The sequence below is a fragment of the Ammodytes marinus genome (genome assembly GCF_949987685.1).
Source record: "Ammodytes marinus genome assembly, chromosome: 4".
NCBI lineage: Eukaryota > Metazoa > Chordata > Actinopteri > Uranoscopiformes > Ammodytidae > Ammodytes > Ammodytes marinus.
The window spans coordinates 7,097,660-7,112,926 of NC_137233.1; the positions used below are offsets into that span (position 1 = coordinate 7,097,660).

The 15,267-nt window shown below is 39.8% G+C and overlaps 1 protein-coding gene across 1 annotated transcript; it reads left to right on the forward strand.

Annotated features, from left to right (window-relative positions):
- Positions 1–343: 343 nt before the first annotated feature.
- Positions 344–13,177, forward strand: slc6a1b (solute carrier family 6 member 1b; the record flags this gene model as incomplete). The annotated part of the gene is made up of 14 exons (XM_080026062.1): positions 344–593; positions 894–1,025; positions 1,275–1,375; positions 1,942–2,051; positions 2,867–2,999; positions 3,993–4,127; positions 4,988–5,091; positions 5,565–5,689; positions 6,118–6,230; positions 6,546–6,677; positions 8,808–8,910; positions 9,276–9,376; positions 9,870–10,037; positions 13,064–13,177. The coding sequence occupies 14 exons, from the start codon at positions 344–346 to the stop codon at positions 13,175–13,177; spliced, it is 1,821 nt and encodes a 606-aa protein (XP_079882188.1).
- Positions 13,178–15,267: the final 2,090 nt, after the last annotated feature.

A 15,267-nucleotide genomic window follows, 5' to 3' on the forward strand; every position in this document is an offset into this window, starting at 1 on the left:
CATACCAAATAAACCATTAATTTTTAAGACTTGGTATTCGACTTCAGAAAAAATATGAAATATCTGAAAAAACTAGTCCAATTATAATCCAAATGATGTTTTCATGTATTTTGTATCTGTGATTTCTTTTTTTTAACGCTATACATATTTATTTGTTTTTATTAAGGGTTCCTGTACCACGGCTAAGCTGCTCCTGATCACTCATCACACCGAGTATTCGTCTCTCTTCTTGGCTGTTATCCGGGAGCTGCGTATCCAGGACGCAGAAGCTGCTGTGTGTCTGGATCGGTGCTGAACCGCCCTCCTCTCCACTGGTCGGGACTATCCAACAGGCGCTGTCACCATGGCCACCAACGGCACCAAAGCGTCGGACGGAAACGTCTTGACAGAGACGGTGAACGACGCGCCGAGCTGCACCACGCCAAACGACAAACCCAAAACCTTGGTGGTGAAAGTGCAGAAGACGAAAAATGAGCTGCCCGAGAGAGAAACGTGGGGCGGCAAATTTGACTTTCTTCTCTCTTGTGTTGGATACGCAATCGGACTCGGAAATGTCTGGAGATTTCCTTATTTATGTGGAAAAAACGGAGGAGGTAAATGAGGAATTTCTTGAAAACAAATTCCATTCATCCATACATCAAAAGGGAGTGCAAAGATCACGACATCAAAGCCTGCCAGTTTGCCCCCCAGAGGTTTTTAAATTAAAATAAATCTAACGTGTCCATCTGAGCCGTGCGTAATTGCGCACAAGCGAAAGCCTGCACGGGGATTTGGGGCGCAGTGTGAAACTAAATATTCTCTTTAGGAAACATTTTATCTGGATTATGAAAAATCTTAATAGTTAATATGATTGACCTTCACTTACACACCTTTACCTGTCACTTCTCATTCAGGAGCCTTCTTGATTCCATACTTTCTGACGCTCATATTTGCTGGCATGCCCCTCTTCTTTCTGGAGACGGCACTTGGTCAGTACACTTCCATTGGAGGGCTTGGAGTGTGGAAGCTGGCCCCCATGTTCAAAGGTAAAATGCATTAAGCTTTGTATGTTAAGTGGCTTCTTCAGGAAGGCCGAACAGACTTAGCCAAAATCGAAAATTGGGGTCCTTTGTCTTAAGACATATGGGGCGAAGGGGTTATCCTACATAAACAACCAAAAATATATGAAAAATCATTCATTTAAAAACAATGATATTGTTACTGTCCTTTTATTTCAACACAAGTATTTCTTGACAATTTGATAAATCATTTAACATGCCTGTACTCTGTTTCAGGTGTGGGTCTGGCTGCTGCTGTCCTTTCCTTCTGGCTTAATATATATTACATTGTAATCATTTCCTGGGCTATTTACTATCTGTACAACTCCTTCTCTAGTGTGAGTATTTTATCATAATATCAATTCTGTTCAATATATATAAAAAAATAAAACAATTATAGAACCTGAACCTTTGAACATTTGAAAATGAATCCTTAATAAGTTAAGCTAATTCATTCCTCACATTAACATCTTTTCACTCTTTAAATCAATTGTCTATTTATTTGTTTGTTTGTTTTTCGCCCAGGTTCTATTTTTTTTAAACTAAGTAACCCTTTTAGTTATGTGGGAGGTTCTGTTTGCCAGCACCTCTTATATAAGGGTGTACAGCCCTTAATAGGGTATGACATTTATTACTTCCTTTCCCACATAATTAGCGGCTTACACAAAGTATTGATAAATGCATGTGGCGATGAGGCATTCACTCCTCCGAGAGAAGCATGAAATCTCAATGAGTATCATGGTCTTGGCTGCTGGACAGAGAGAGAGAGAGAGAGAGAGAGAGAATGGGACCCGGGCGATGGGAGAGTTGGTCCAAGTTAAAAGAGTTGTCTGTGTGATCTTTCTTTCTTTTCATTCTTTCTTTCTTTCTTTTTTCTTTCTTTCTTTTTTTCTTTAAATTTCAGGAGCTGCCATGGCAGAGTTGTGGCAATCCCTGGAACACAGAGAAATGCTACTCCAACTACAGCCTGCCAGATACCAGAAACCTCACCAGTGCAGTGCAGGAGTTTTGGGAGTAAGTTGGACATGAGAATCGGTTTGGATTACAAGTATATGAACAGATTTAAAAGGTGGATTCAACAAATCTAGTGAACACACTTTTTGTCAAAATCAGTCAATATCTCCTCACATCCGCTACCTGTCCGTACTGTGTGTGTGTGCACACGTAAAGATTATCTGGTGGTATTAAACAGCCTAGGCTCTGTAAACGGGTATGTAAACAAATGGGGCCTACTGTAGCTATAGCACCATACCCGTTCACAGAGCCTAGGCTGTGTATTAACACTGTCTTTTTTTAATCAGCGTACACACAGTACAGACAGGACAAGGATCTTATGGAGATATTCATTAATTTCAACAACCGGTGATTTTGACAACATTCATTCTCCACAATTGCTGACTCCACTTTTAAGCTACACAGTGAAGGCAGACCCAACTTACAATACTTAGGATCAGGGTTGGAGTCCATACAGCATATCCATATGATATGGCCATCTGGAAGTAAGGATCCGAGGGTTAACTCAATCTTTTAATATCCATCCATTTCCAGATACTTCCAGGGGGCGAAATTGTGCATGTAGAATAAAAGGCCTGAGAAAAAAATGTCATGGGAAAACATGCTTACGTGCGTGCGTGCAAGGATGACTTGGCTTGACTATGCCGCCCTAAAAAAAAAGCTTCAGGGGTGAGAAAAGAAAGCCAGGGAGAGGGGTCTTTGTGAATATCCAGACGTGTGTATGAATATTAGTGTGTGCGCCCATGCGTGCTGCATGTGCTGTATGAGGATGCATTTGTGCGTTGTTTTAAGACCACTTTACTCCCTCCCTGCAGACGTAACATGCACCAGATGACCGATGGTCTGGACCAGCCCGGGGAGATCAGGATCCCACTGGCCATCACCCTGGCCATTGCATGGGTGCTGGTCTACTTCTGTATCTGGAAGGGCGTCAGCTGGACTGGCAAAGTAAGTGGAAAGAAAACGACAAAGACAGAAACAAAAACTAACTGGTAAAAACTATTTGCATCATCGAGTTGCTCCAAGCCAACAAAGTGGCACAATGACATGTTGGATTAATGTTCCAATGAAGGGGAATTGTGATTACATAACTTCACTTGACCCGTTATATCTATTCAACTGTAATTTGTTTTGCTTGTTTTGTGCAAGCGTTGCATTGGCGGAAATTTAAGTTCAAGTTACAATGTCTTCATGTTTACATAAGGTTCAACGGGATGAAATATTTGGTAAAAACATGAAACAACTAGCCTATTTCACAACTTTTCAAGCTAAATGACTTGCAGTATACCTTGCCAATCCATCTCTGTCTTTTAAAGATAGAACAACATTCTACCTTCAATCCAAACCACCCTCAGTATCACAAGCTAATACACCTTTCACAAAGGGATACAGAGTCCAAAACATGGAACTTCTGTAGTACCACTAAACTCTGCCAACTGAGCTACAAAATTACAAAACCTTGACAATAGTGATTAGCCCCTTTTTAACCACTTTTTAATGTTAAGTGCACTAACACTAAGATTGATCAGAGTTTTTTTTAATACACAGCGGTTTTAATGACTGTCTGGCTCCTGTCTCTGCTGATTCATGTTTTATTCGATAGATTTCATCACGAATGAATGACATGCATTGTTCAGACTTTGATAGTAGAGTGCCAAATGGGTTCAAATCGCGAGGTAAACAGTGCACTGGAGGTGTGTTGAACCAAACCACTCTGGGGTCATCCTGCCTCTGGGGAATGGCTGACTAGGTCACAGTGCTGTCGGCATTGTGCCACAGTACTGTAACACCGTACATGGCAACTTGAGCAACTTAGCAGTTTTCCCTTCTTATACAGCTTTGATGCATTGCAGGACATACATTCCAAGTCAATTAATTCATGCTAAATCTGCGATATTTTTGCCCTGGTTAGACAATTTTCTTGTGCATTGTGTCCAACAGGTAGTATACTTCTCAGCCACGTACCCTTACTTCATGCTGTTCATCCTGTTCTGCCGTGGCGTCACTCTACCTGGTGCCATCGATGGAATCCTCTTCTATATCACACCACAATTTGAAAAGCTTAAGGAGTCTGAGGTACGACGCTCTCTGATCCCTTTGCTCTCTCACTCTACACACACACACACACACACACACCCACACACACACACACACACACACACACACACACACACACACACACACACACACACACACACACACACTTACAAATTATACAACTTTATTGACTGCCAAAATAACAATGGCTACAAACAATAGATTACAATAGTACTTACGCTTTTGGGGGGAAAAGTTGCACGGACTGTTTACAGATTATACAGTAGTAAGGCCTTGTGGAGGTCTCTTTGTGTACCTGCATCCATACGAATAGAATGGATGTCTGATAATAGCACACACAGCCTTAAAAAACGTACTATTAGTGTGTTTTCCACATATTTTCCCAAAAGCTTATAGAAAGCTTAAGTCAAATTCATACATTTGTATGCATTATGCTGATGCAGGATATACCATAGCGTAGGTCACAGACTGTTGTTGAAAGGTCTAAGTATTGCACTGGTATCAAAGCATGATGTATGACCCTTATGATGGGACCCATAATTGAACCTGTTAGGTTTTATTCAGTAATGACTGCGAACACATTAATTAGCTGCACCATTTAAGCTCAAGAAGAACATGCAATGAAGCTATAGGTGGGGTGTGGAGAGACAGCATGAGACTAGGCAAGATCTAACTGAGTTAAGTCGACGTAAGATGGTATGCAATGAGATCAGAACGCATCAGCAGGGCACACAAGACCGTACTAAGGCATTGCAGTGTTTTGCCATTACATCAAAGGTTTACAACTTAAAAGTGACACATTCAGGCAACAACTTTGCACAAGCTACATGTACATGTGGTTATTTTAAACACATTTTTTTTGTAATTTTGTGTGTCAGGTGTGGCTGGATGCTGCCACTCAGATCTTCTTTTCCTACGGGCTGGGATTAGGCTCTCTGATTGCTCTTGGCAGCTACAATCCCTTCAATAACAACGTATACAGGTATGTGATGAAAATATGTTTAACATTTAAGGTTTGAGTTGCCACGTGAATTAGGTACTTGTTCAATGCTATTTTACTGTCTGGAAACGGTCACTCACACATTAATATTTTTTTATCAAGGAGACTGCAGTCATGTCTTCCTGGGATTATTTTTTTGCTGTACGTTTATTTTGGGGCGGATTTGAGCCTCCAACTGTATGAGTCGTTTCATTATTTTGGCTGTACACGCTCTGTTATACACTGTCAGCCACAGGCTTTGCCAACTGCGCACGTCTCTGGCTCCAACTGTTTTGAAACCTCTGGAGCCGACTGCCATTTTAAAAAGAAGAGAGGCCAATATAGTAAATGTGCTCAGCTGCTGCAGGATGCAAAATGGCTTCCCCCCCACGTATCTCGACAATGTGTGACGGGTTGATAAGGAATTGATACAGGCGTGACAATGGCTGCCTTGTGCTTTGTCTCTCCCTCTACAGAGATTCTATCATTGTCTGCTGCGTCAACTCCTTCACCAGCATGTTCGCTGGCTTAGTCATCTTCTCCATTGTGGGCTTCATGGCCAATGTAACAAAGAGACCCATCGCCGATGTGGCAGCCTCAGGTAATTGCAATCAATGTTGAAATTCGATAGTGACTACACTGGCACAGAAACTTGCCACTGTGAAGTAAAATGGCCCTGAAAATTGCAGGATTATATTTTTTCAGTTAGAAAGGAAAGGGTTTTAGTGTGTCCCAATACAGCATGTCAGCTGTGATTTCCAGGTTTATTAGAGAGAAAAATTGCTCAGTGATTTTTGCAAAACTCTCCTTCCTTTGTAAGTACTAAAGTGTGACAATCAGCACATTTTTCGGGTACAATGGGACAATGGGTTTGAAACAGCAGCAGTCTCCAGTTATTATTTCATTGTATCTAAATATGAATGTTGAAAATGGCGAAAAAATTGTTTTTGTTTTTGTTTTTTACATTTTTATATTGAATCCCATCGTAAGTATATACCATGTCTATAATATTTGTCTTTTTTTTCTCAGGACCTGGCTTGGCATTTTTGGCTTATCCTGAGGCGGTCACCCAGCTGCCCATATCTCCGCTGTGGGCCATACTCTTCTTCTCCATGCTACTGATGCTGGGGATTGACAGCCAGGTAAAGATAACCAAACAAATATGCTCTCAGTTGCTGTTTTTGGACTATAATTATATAACAAAAGCGCTCATTTCAGTTTCAGTTTTAAAATGCTTCCAAAAATAAAATTAAAGTTTGTAAGCCAGGATTCTCTTGCCTCAGGGGTAAAATGTTCATGAGAACATGGTTTAGTATAACATAATGGAAAATGTCCTGATGTTGCCTTTTTTAGTCAGGAAAGTTGGTTGGTTCTAAACCTTATTTATCTATTTATTTTCTAGATTGAGTGTATCAGTTAACACATTTTTTTTTGCATGGCTCTGCAATCTCTCTCAGTTCTGCACGGTGGAAGGTTTCATCACTGCGCTGGTCGATGAGTTCCCCCATGTTCTCCGAAAACGCAGAGAGATCTTCATCGCAATCGTCTGCCTTATTTCTTACATCATCGGCCTGTCCAACATCACACAGGTAAATAAGTCTTTCATAATACTGAATATCGAGTCAGAATTTCTCTAGTTTATCAAGTAAACTAGTACACCATTATCTCTATGAGGATTTCCATGATACTGTCAGTACCCAGTATAGGAAAGATGCCAATAGGTTTAATAAGTTCACCTTTAATCAACTGAGGGCTTTGATATTTGATATTTTACAATTCGGGCTTTTGAGTTGTCTCGGCTCTCAGTCATTAAATTAAGTCTAATGGATGCCTAGGTATGGACTTGTTTTCAACGTGCGCTTTATTGATCCAGGCATGATATGGCAGGTTGTAGCAGGGTGAATGTGTGACTGAATGAGTGTGTGTGAACGTTCGAGTGTAGTGCAATGCTAACAATTCAAACTCAAAGTAGGTGCGACCATCAAAACTGTTCAACATAAATTTGACCATCAACAAAACAAAAACAAATCCAAAACAGCCTTGCTCATTCTCTTTACTAATGTATTTTCTTTTTAAATATATATGTGGTGTGGTACTATGAGGTCACCCACAAACACCCATGTTAGATTGCTTTCGATGACAGGACATGTGGTTAACTGCTTAACTCAAATGACGACGTCTTGTAGGTCTTTTTAACAAAACAAACTAAAGGAAATAACTGCTCTTACAGGCATTGTTACAGGATAACAAAACAGTTTCCACAGACTTGTAAGCATCCCACAGGACACCAGTGGTGTGACCTCAGAAGCCGAACCAGTGACCTGCAATACTGTTTTAACTCAGCTAGGTTCCTAACTCAGCTCGCCAAGAGGCCCTCATACGCAATCCAAAGAGCATTGAAGCTTAAAGATCATGGGGTCACACTCCCTCTGAGACTAGAGTTCCTACCCACAGTGGTTCAGGTCAGTTAGAAGCAAAGGATATTGACCAGACCAGTTGGATTGTCTATCCAACAATTTAGTCTTAAACATTATGTCTCACTCGCAACTATAGGCCAGATTCCCAAGATATTTAGTATGTGTATTGATGGTGCCCCTACTGTGATTCTCAGTGATTTTGAGGACTACCTGAGCTCTTTTATAGCACCCCAATCAGGCCAAAATGTCTCTTTGGCTTACATACTATATACAGTATATATAAAGTGCCTCTGTGCAGATCAGCCTTTTGCAGCCACTGGTATGATTTTCGATATATCAGCCACTCTATCTATCTATCTATCTATCTATCTATCTATCTATCTATCTATCTATCTATCTATCTATCTATCTATCTATCTATCTATCTATCTATCTATCTATCTATCTATCTATCTATCTATCTATCTATCTATCTATCTATCTATCTATCTATCTATCTATCTATCTATCTATCCATCCATCCATCCATCCATCCATCCATCCATCCATCCATCCATCCATCCATCCATCTATCTATCTATCTATTCATCCATCCATCCATCCATCCATCCATCCATCCATCCATCCATCCATCCATCCAGCCATCCATCCATCCATCCATCCATCCAAAATAACTCCTGGCGTGATTTCAATCAAAAGTACAATATAAAATAAAAAACTAAACGTGACCAAAAGTTGCATCTGTGTCTGCCTACGTGTGAGCTAGAAATGACAGAACCACTGCAGGCCAAGGTCATATTAGCCAATGACACTCGACCAAGACCCTGCCTTGTCAGTCTACTTCTGCCAAACTGGATTTCCATCATGTCACATGCACAGTCCCTGTTAGAATGAGTTATGCTAATCGCTTCCCAGGGCAGTTTAAAACATATCAAGCTCCACAGAGATGTAGTCAACGAACTGCAGCAGGTCCCTTTGAGCTGGTCTCCATTACGACCTGATAGCCACAAGACATTATGGACAGTAATGAAATGTTTCAAGGAGATGCTAGATCTTCACCGTCCCTGTCCGTGCTTCATATCCACGGTCCTTAGCACCAGTTCTGTCCTCACCACTAAACCGTCACCAACTCTCTAACCAGCCACAGCCGCTGGTGCTCTCGCCCTCCACGTTATTCCACTTGACCGATCTCTTACTGTCTTCCTCCTGCACATCTAGTACTATAATTGCTTCTTCAATCCCCTTCGCCTTCCTCTGTCTTATCTTCTTTGCTTTTGTTTTCTTGCCCCTCTCGTTTCGCAGGGGGGACTCTACGTGTTCAAGCTATTCGACTATTACTCAGCCAGTGGAATGTGCTTGCTCTTCCTGGTCTTCTTCGAGTGCATCTCAATTTCCTGGTTTTATGGTGAGACACAAAGATTTTTTCCCACATCTAAATCCGGACTACAATTTTCTGAATTGTTATTGCTGACTCACTGGATCTTATCTTATCACATATACATAAATACATGACTTCATTGGGATGCATCCTGCATTCTCTCTTTCAATTGCTTCCTAAACAAATGTATGCACTGCCAGCACATGCTTGGGCACTTATTACGTAAAAACTCTACCGCTTTTGTCCAAAGGGGCCACTAAAATCAACAAACACAGAAAGTTACTTCAAGATCCAGACTAGAAGCTTAAATGAGGTCATAAATGATGGACTGCATCTCCATCAAACATCTTGAAAACAAAGCTGATTTCATGATTCTGTATCTTTGGTTCCAGGTGTGAACAAATTCTACGACAACATTGAAGAAATGATTGGCTACAGGCCCTGCGCATGGTGGAAGGCCTGTTGGTGTGTTTTCACTCCTCTCATCGTGGCTGTAAGTGTTATCTTTCGGAAGCATGCAGTATTTAACAAACAATGTTCCAGACACCAATAGGGAAAATGACACCCCACTGAAGACAATAATTAGGATATAAGGTGAAACTCTGTATTGAGAAGGCATTATAAGTAAAAAATATGCTATGCCTTTTTTTTTTGTCAATTTAGCTTGATGGTTGGATGAATAGCATTACTATGTTACCATACCTTCATATACATAAGACTTAACAAAGCGTGCCTGTGGCCAACAATCATTTAAGACCAACAGCTTATTCAGACGTTTTCTGTACCATGTACATTTAGAATGTCTTAGTTTAAGGTAAAAAGAAGAAGAATGAAAAATGATCTATGTGCACTAGTCAAACATTCATATCTCTAAGAAATTTTTTAACTTGAAATGTTTGTGTTTTTAATTGCATTCACACTGTCTGTTACTCTGTGTGCATGATGATGACGTTGCTAAGATCCATTTCCTTCTCTTTCTCTACCAGGGAGTCTTCTTGTTCAGTGCGGTGCAGATGGTCCCCCTCAAAATGGGCGACTATGTGTTCCCGGCCTGGGGACAGGGGGTCGGCTGGTGCATGGCCCTCTCCTCCATGACCCTCATCCCTGGATACATGGGCTACATGTTCCTCACACTCAAAGGCACATACAAAGAGGTAAGATCAATGTGGTTGTTATTCAGTTCACACGTTGATGCAAATTTGCTTAAATAACAATGTTTGACCTGGTTCTTGATGTATTTGCCCAGAAGCAAAGAATACTTGCACTACACTGCATGAAATCAATTTCTTATTCTTATAAAGAAAGCATTTCAATTTACCAGAAGCTGATGACAAATAGTATACATATCAGCATATGCAGATTTAATTTTAATACACTCTATATATGGATACACTTTGAGGAATTGTTATTTAACTATCACTGCTTGGTATTTAAATACCAATGGCTTTGGTTAGCGTAATACAAATACGTTATCCACAGATTTTCCAGTACTTATGCATCGCAGCATTGCACCTCTGAGCATTTTACACATCTATAAGCTGGTTTGAATTTTAGTCTGTAGTCAGCAGCGAAACAGGCTCTTTGTTAACAACTCCAAGTGGATTACTTGGTATGCAATATTTTTGGCTAAAATATATTAGCGCGTACTGTATGATCGACAAATCCAACACCAGAACATAGTGGTATTTTTTACAGGGTGCTGATGTTATATACCAGCCCTGAGGATTTCACAGGGTCGAGCCGTTTTAACCATGGAAGCAAACTTAACTGAACATTTAAGGTCACAGTATAGACTGATCCTGGGTTCATATCATGTTCACTTACATTTTCATCATTTACATAATGGCTGGCAGTGAAAGTACCTGACATGTGATTTAGCAGTGAAAAGACTCTTCACACTGGATTTTAGAAATGCTCATCAGCTTAGCTCAGTGATTCCGCTCTGTGCATTATAACCATGCTGTGATTCAATGCTCTTTGGAATGAGCAAACACACAGGCATGCTGGGTAAAGACGTGATACATTGCCATGAGGAGTGGAACAGTGATAACAGGATTAGTCAAAAAGAAAGAGTTTCCAATTAGTTCTAACAATTCTAAATGTTTTTTTTTGCTATACCAGGCATCCAGCTCTCAGTAAATTACATTCATTTGTATGCAGCAGAATGGGTTGCTGTATTTTTATTGATCCGCTGATCCAAATCAATGGCAGATAATACCTTTTTTCTGGCATGCCATTTACATTAAGAGGTTTTTGAATTGCAGTCATTCACAATGCGCCAAGTAATAACCTTACATCTATACAGGCCCTATAGTGACAGATATAGCTTTATAGCCGCCGCTGACAGAGTAAATGGGCCATAATTGCAGGCAGAGCGATGGAGGCTGTCGGAGGCGATGTGCAGGTGTCAGAGCCGGCAGTATACCAGCTGATGGCTGATTGTCTAATTGTAGCATTTAGTCAGCTGATTAGTTCCCTGTAACCAGGCCAACGCTTGGTATCACAAACACTTCATGTATAATAGGGCTGGGCGATATTGCTGAAAAAAATATGTTTTACGATATATTTAAAGGGTGATCTTTCGAAACAAAATGAGGTATATTGACAAGTACGATTAAGGAATTAGCCTTTTTCCGTTGGTGCATACAATAAACAAAGAGAATATATGGAAACACAAGTTAACAATCTAGAAATGCGGGATGTGCAAATATAAAATTGTGCAGGAGCAAGTAGAATGAACATTGTAGATTTTATTTAACATGGACACGACAATTTCATTGGACGAACCAGATGCATTGTTTTAAGTGTATTAGCATAAATGCTAGTCTTCAACACCTGTAGTGTCCATGTAACATGTAAAGATGTGCGTTAATGTAAAGCACTGATTCAGCAGAGGAGATTGTCTGGTAATGTAATGTGTAGTGTGTATCGGATGGGATAAGAGTCTGTGTCAGTGGGGCACCGGAGCCTTGTTAATTAGGTCGGCTGCTCTCGAGTGAAAGTTGAAGCAACCAGATGGTTCATTGTGCTTTTAACTATTCGACGTATTAGACTGAAAAATATTCAAAATATCCACAGACTACTGAAGTTGAGTGACCTTTGTTCTTGTTGATGATGGCTAAGTACTGCTTGGAGCTGGTCATGGGCGCTTTGTTTCCTTCTGTCACTGACACTAATTTCACTGGTGTCTACTCTGCTCTAGCTCCTAACCCATCAGCCATGCCTATACCTCAACTCTTACGACATGATTGGCTGTTTGTCTTCCTCTTCCTCTTCTGTTAAACTGCAGGTGGCCACTGAATATGGGTCGTTTAATAATATCAAACCTGTTATCCAATATTCATTATATTTCTAAGAGTTATCGTTTTATTGCCTAGTCCTAAAATAAATTCCCCATGTGCAGCCAAGCCTTGTTTCAACACTACCAATAGTTTGGAAAATGTGGAAGATGTTATCTTTGCTTTGGGATAGTTCGGTTTAGTTTTGTGGGTTCAGTGAATTCAGGCTGTCAAGAATTTGTCTTTGTCATTTCATGATTAGGGGTGTAAATCACTTTACGATATCAGATCGTTCATTGGACAAATATACAATATTTGCCGATATCACAAAGTCTGACGCAATACAACTTTGATTCATTTTCACCGGCCTGCAATCAACATGAGACGATCATATTCCCATTTAACACAACCTGTTAGATTTATAACATATGGATCGATGTTTGGGCATTGCATGGATACGGTTCCATCTTTCGCCAATGAATCGATATATCGATCTGTATCGATGTATCATTACACCCCTAATCATGATTGGCTTTAATTTTCCTTTACTGGCCGAATCTCCTAAACTGTTTAAACTCAGAGCCTGGGGCTGTGCAATCATCAAGCTCACATCTGTGTAGCACTAACTGGTGTGTTTTGTTACAGCCTAGGGGTTTGATTGCAAATTTTGCAGCTGTGCGGTCCCTACTAATGGTATATGACAGTCATCAGTGGTTTTACTACCTTATGTGCTTCTCCCTTTATAAAAAAATATATAAATATTCAATTTTTTGTTCACAGTGTGTTGCACATACAAGGTGACATACAGTACGTCCAAGTACTCCATTTAGATTGGACATATACAAAGCCTACCAGTTAGGTAAGAAAAAAACTAATAAGATCATGACTCTTCTGCCTTTCAGCGTCTGCGGATCATGTTAAAGCCGGTGATGCTGACGAAGACTCAGGAAAACGGCCCGGACCAGCCCATGGAAACCCTGAGTCAGAACCCTGCCAATGAGGAAGCTTACATCTAGAGACTTCTGCCTGTCTCTGTTTCTCTACTACGGCCTGACTGGCAACTTACACAGAAGAATCGTAATCAAGGTTGGGAACGACCACCAGACTTCCATGTCTGCTTTTATTCACCTACCTCCTGGGGACACGTGAAACCAACCTGATTACACACATTATTTTTAGGGTTTTTCTGTTTGTTTATTTGTATAATACAGAGGTTTTTAAAAGATTATGAGGAAAAAAACAAACTACCCAGCAAAATTGTTGTGATATTATGAATTTCATTATGCAAAAAAAAGTTAGTCTTTTTAGAAAAAAGGAAACGTGACTTAGGAAATTACTGTATATTGCATATATAATTTAAATTTGGAGGCCCGCTTGATTCAATAGTATTGTGTTACTTTGAAGATATAAATTAATCTACTAAACTACAATTACTGTAAAAAGACAAAATTTGGGTCAAATGCATTTTGCCTGTACATGAAATAAATACATTAAAAGGAATGCAGTGTAGTAGGTGAAAAAAATGCAATATGAAAGTTTGTAAAGTGAAAATTCGATATTGAGTCATTGAAGGCAAAGACAATATGGGAATGTGCAACAGGTAAGGCCAAATCTGTTTGTATTTGTAAACTATAATTTAACCAGACTATCACTCCTTCGCAGGACCCTGCAGTTCACCTGAAATGTTTACCAGCCATGTTTGGGGCTCTACCTTTGAAAAGCACAAGAGCAGTATGGAATTCTTTGAAGCGTCCAACTTTTTCTTCTTGACTCGATTGAAACTCGTGACAACAGCAACAATAACTTACATAGGAATACATAGCAAGAGACTGTTATAATTGTTTCTTTGTTTTCTAAAGAACAATAACTTTGTATGTTGTCTGAATCTTTTTTGTAGGATCATTTTTAGGTCGTTTTCTATATGTGAGAGTGAGAAGGACCAAAATCATACTAAAGTTTGAAAGATTGGTGCAAACATTTGACCTGCTTATTATATATGGAATAAATCAAACATCACTTTTTTTTGACTCTCTAAAGAGCGACATGATACAGTAGTAAACACAGCAAATGCCTACAAGCACAATTTGTATCTGTAAACTATCGCCTCCAACAATAAAGGTGGAGCCAATACAGAAATCCCATATTTGCATTGTGCATACTACAGTATATATCTGCCTGAAATTATTAGGGAAACGCAGATTGCCCTTCTCCTGACGACCAGTAAAGTGGAAAGACAGAGTTGTGTTGCTATAAGCCAATGCTATTTCTGATCGTGTTTCAAACTGTGAGAATGAATCAGCTGCAGTGGCTGCTGCGTTGGAAACTGCATGATGGATTGCTATTGATAGTTAAGACCACTTATTCTGACCTGGAACCGTTTACTTGTATATCTATTTAGTAACCCACTTTCTCAGGAACAAAGTTGGACGTGACCAAATTCTCTCAGATATTATACGCTGAAACAATTAATGCTGTATTAAAAAAAAAATCAACTATCATCAAATTCCTGCCATTTTCTCCAATTAATCAAACGTGCTGCCTTAAGCAGCAACAGCAGAAAATCAGTCTCAGACTTAAACTACTTGTTTACTTGCTGCCTCTCTTCTGTGTGCCATTCAGATAGCATCATTTCTTACAGTGTAAATGAATTGTGATGGCCTTTACTCAGTAATTTAAGTAGTAGCCATAGTGTGTTTGAGTGCAGGTTTCCAATATCAGACTGAGAGAGAGAAACTTTGGCATAAGCACTGTTCACTCAACAGGACATAGCCAGATGCTGTATAGGCCAACACCAACTGAAACTACTCCTTTTCATAGGGTGAAGATAAACCTATTATTACATATCACGTTTGCTGTGAAATATAAAACATATAAAAGGTTGAAGCTGACTTTGTGACAGACCACAGATATCGCTGTATTACAACGAACGAGGATCAAGGAAAATTAGCTTCTGTGGCAGCTACACGTGAAAGGAATCAGGTTGAATCAGCTCCCATTTATTTTTCTTTTATTTATGTTTTTTTTCTTCTTCTTCAAAGATATGTGAATTAAAAATGTGCAATGACAAAGGGTTCCGTGAAATTTTGTATAAAGTTACCATACTGCA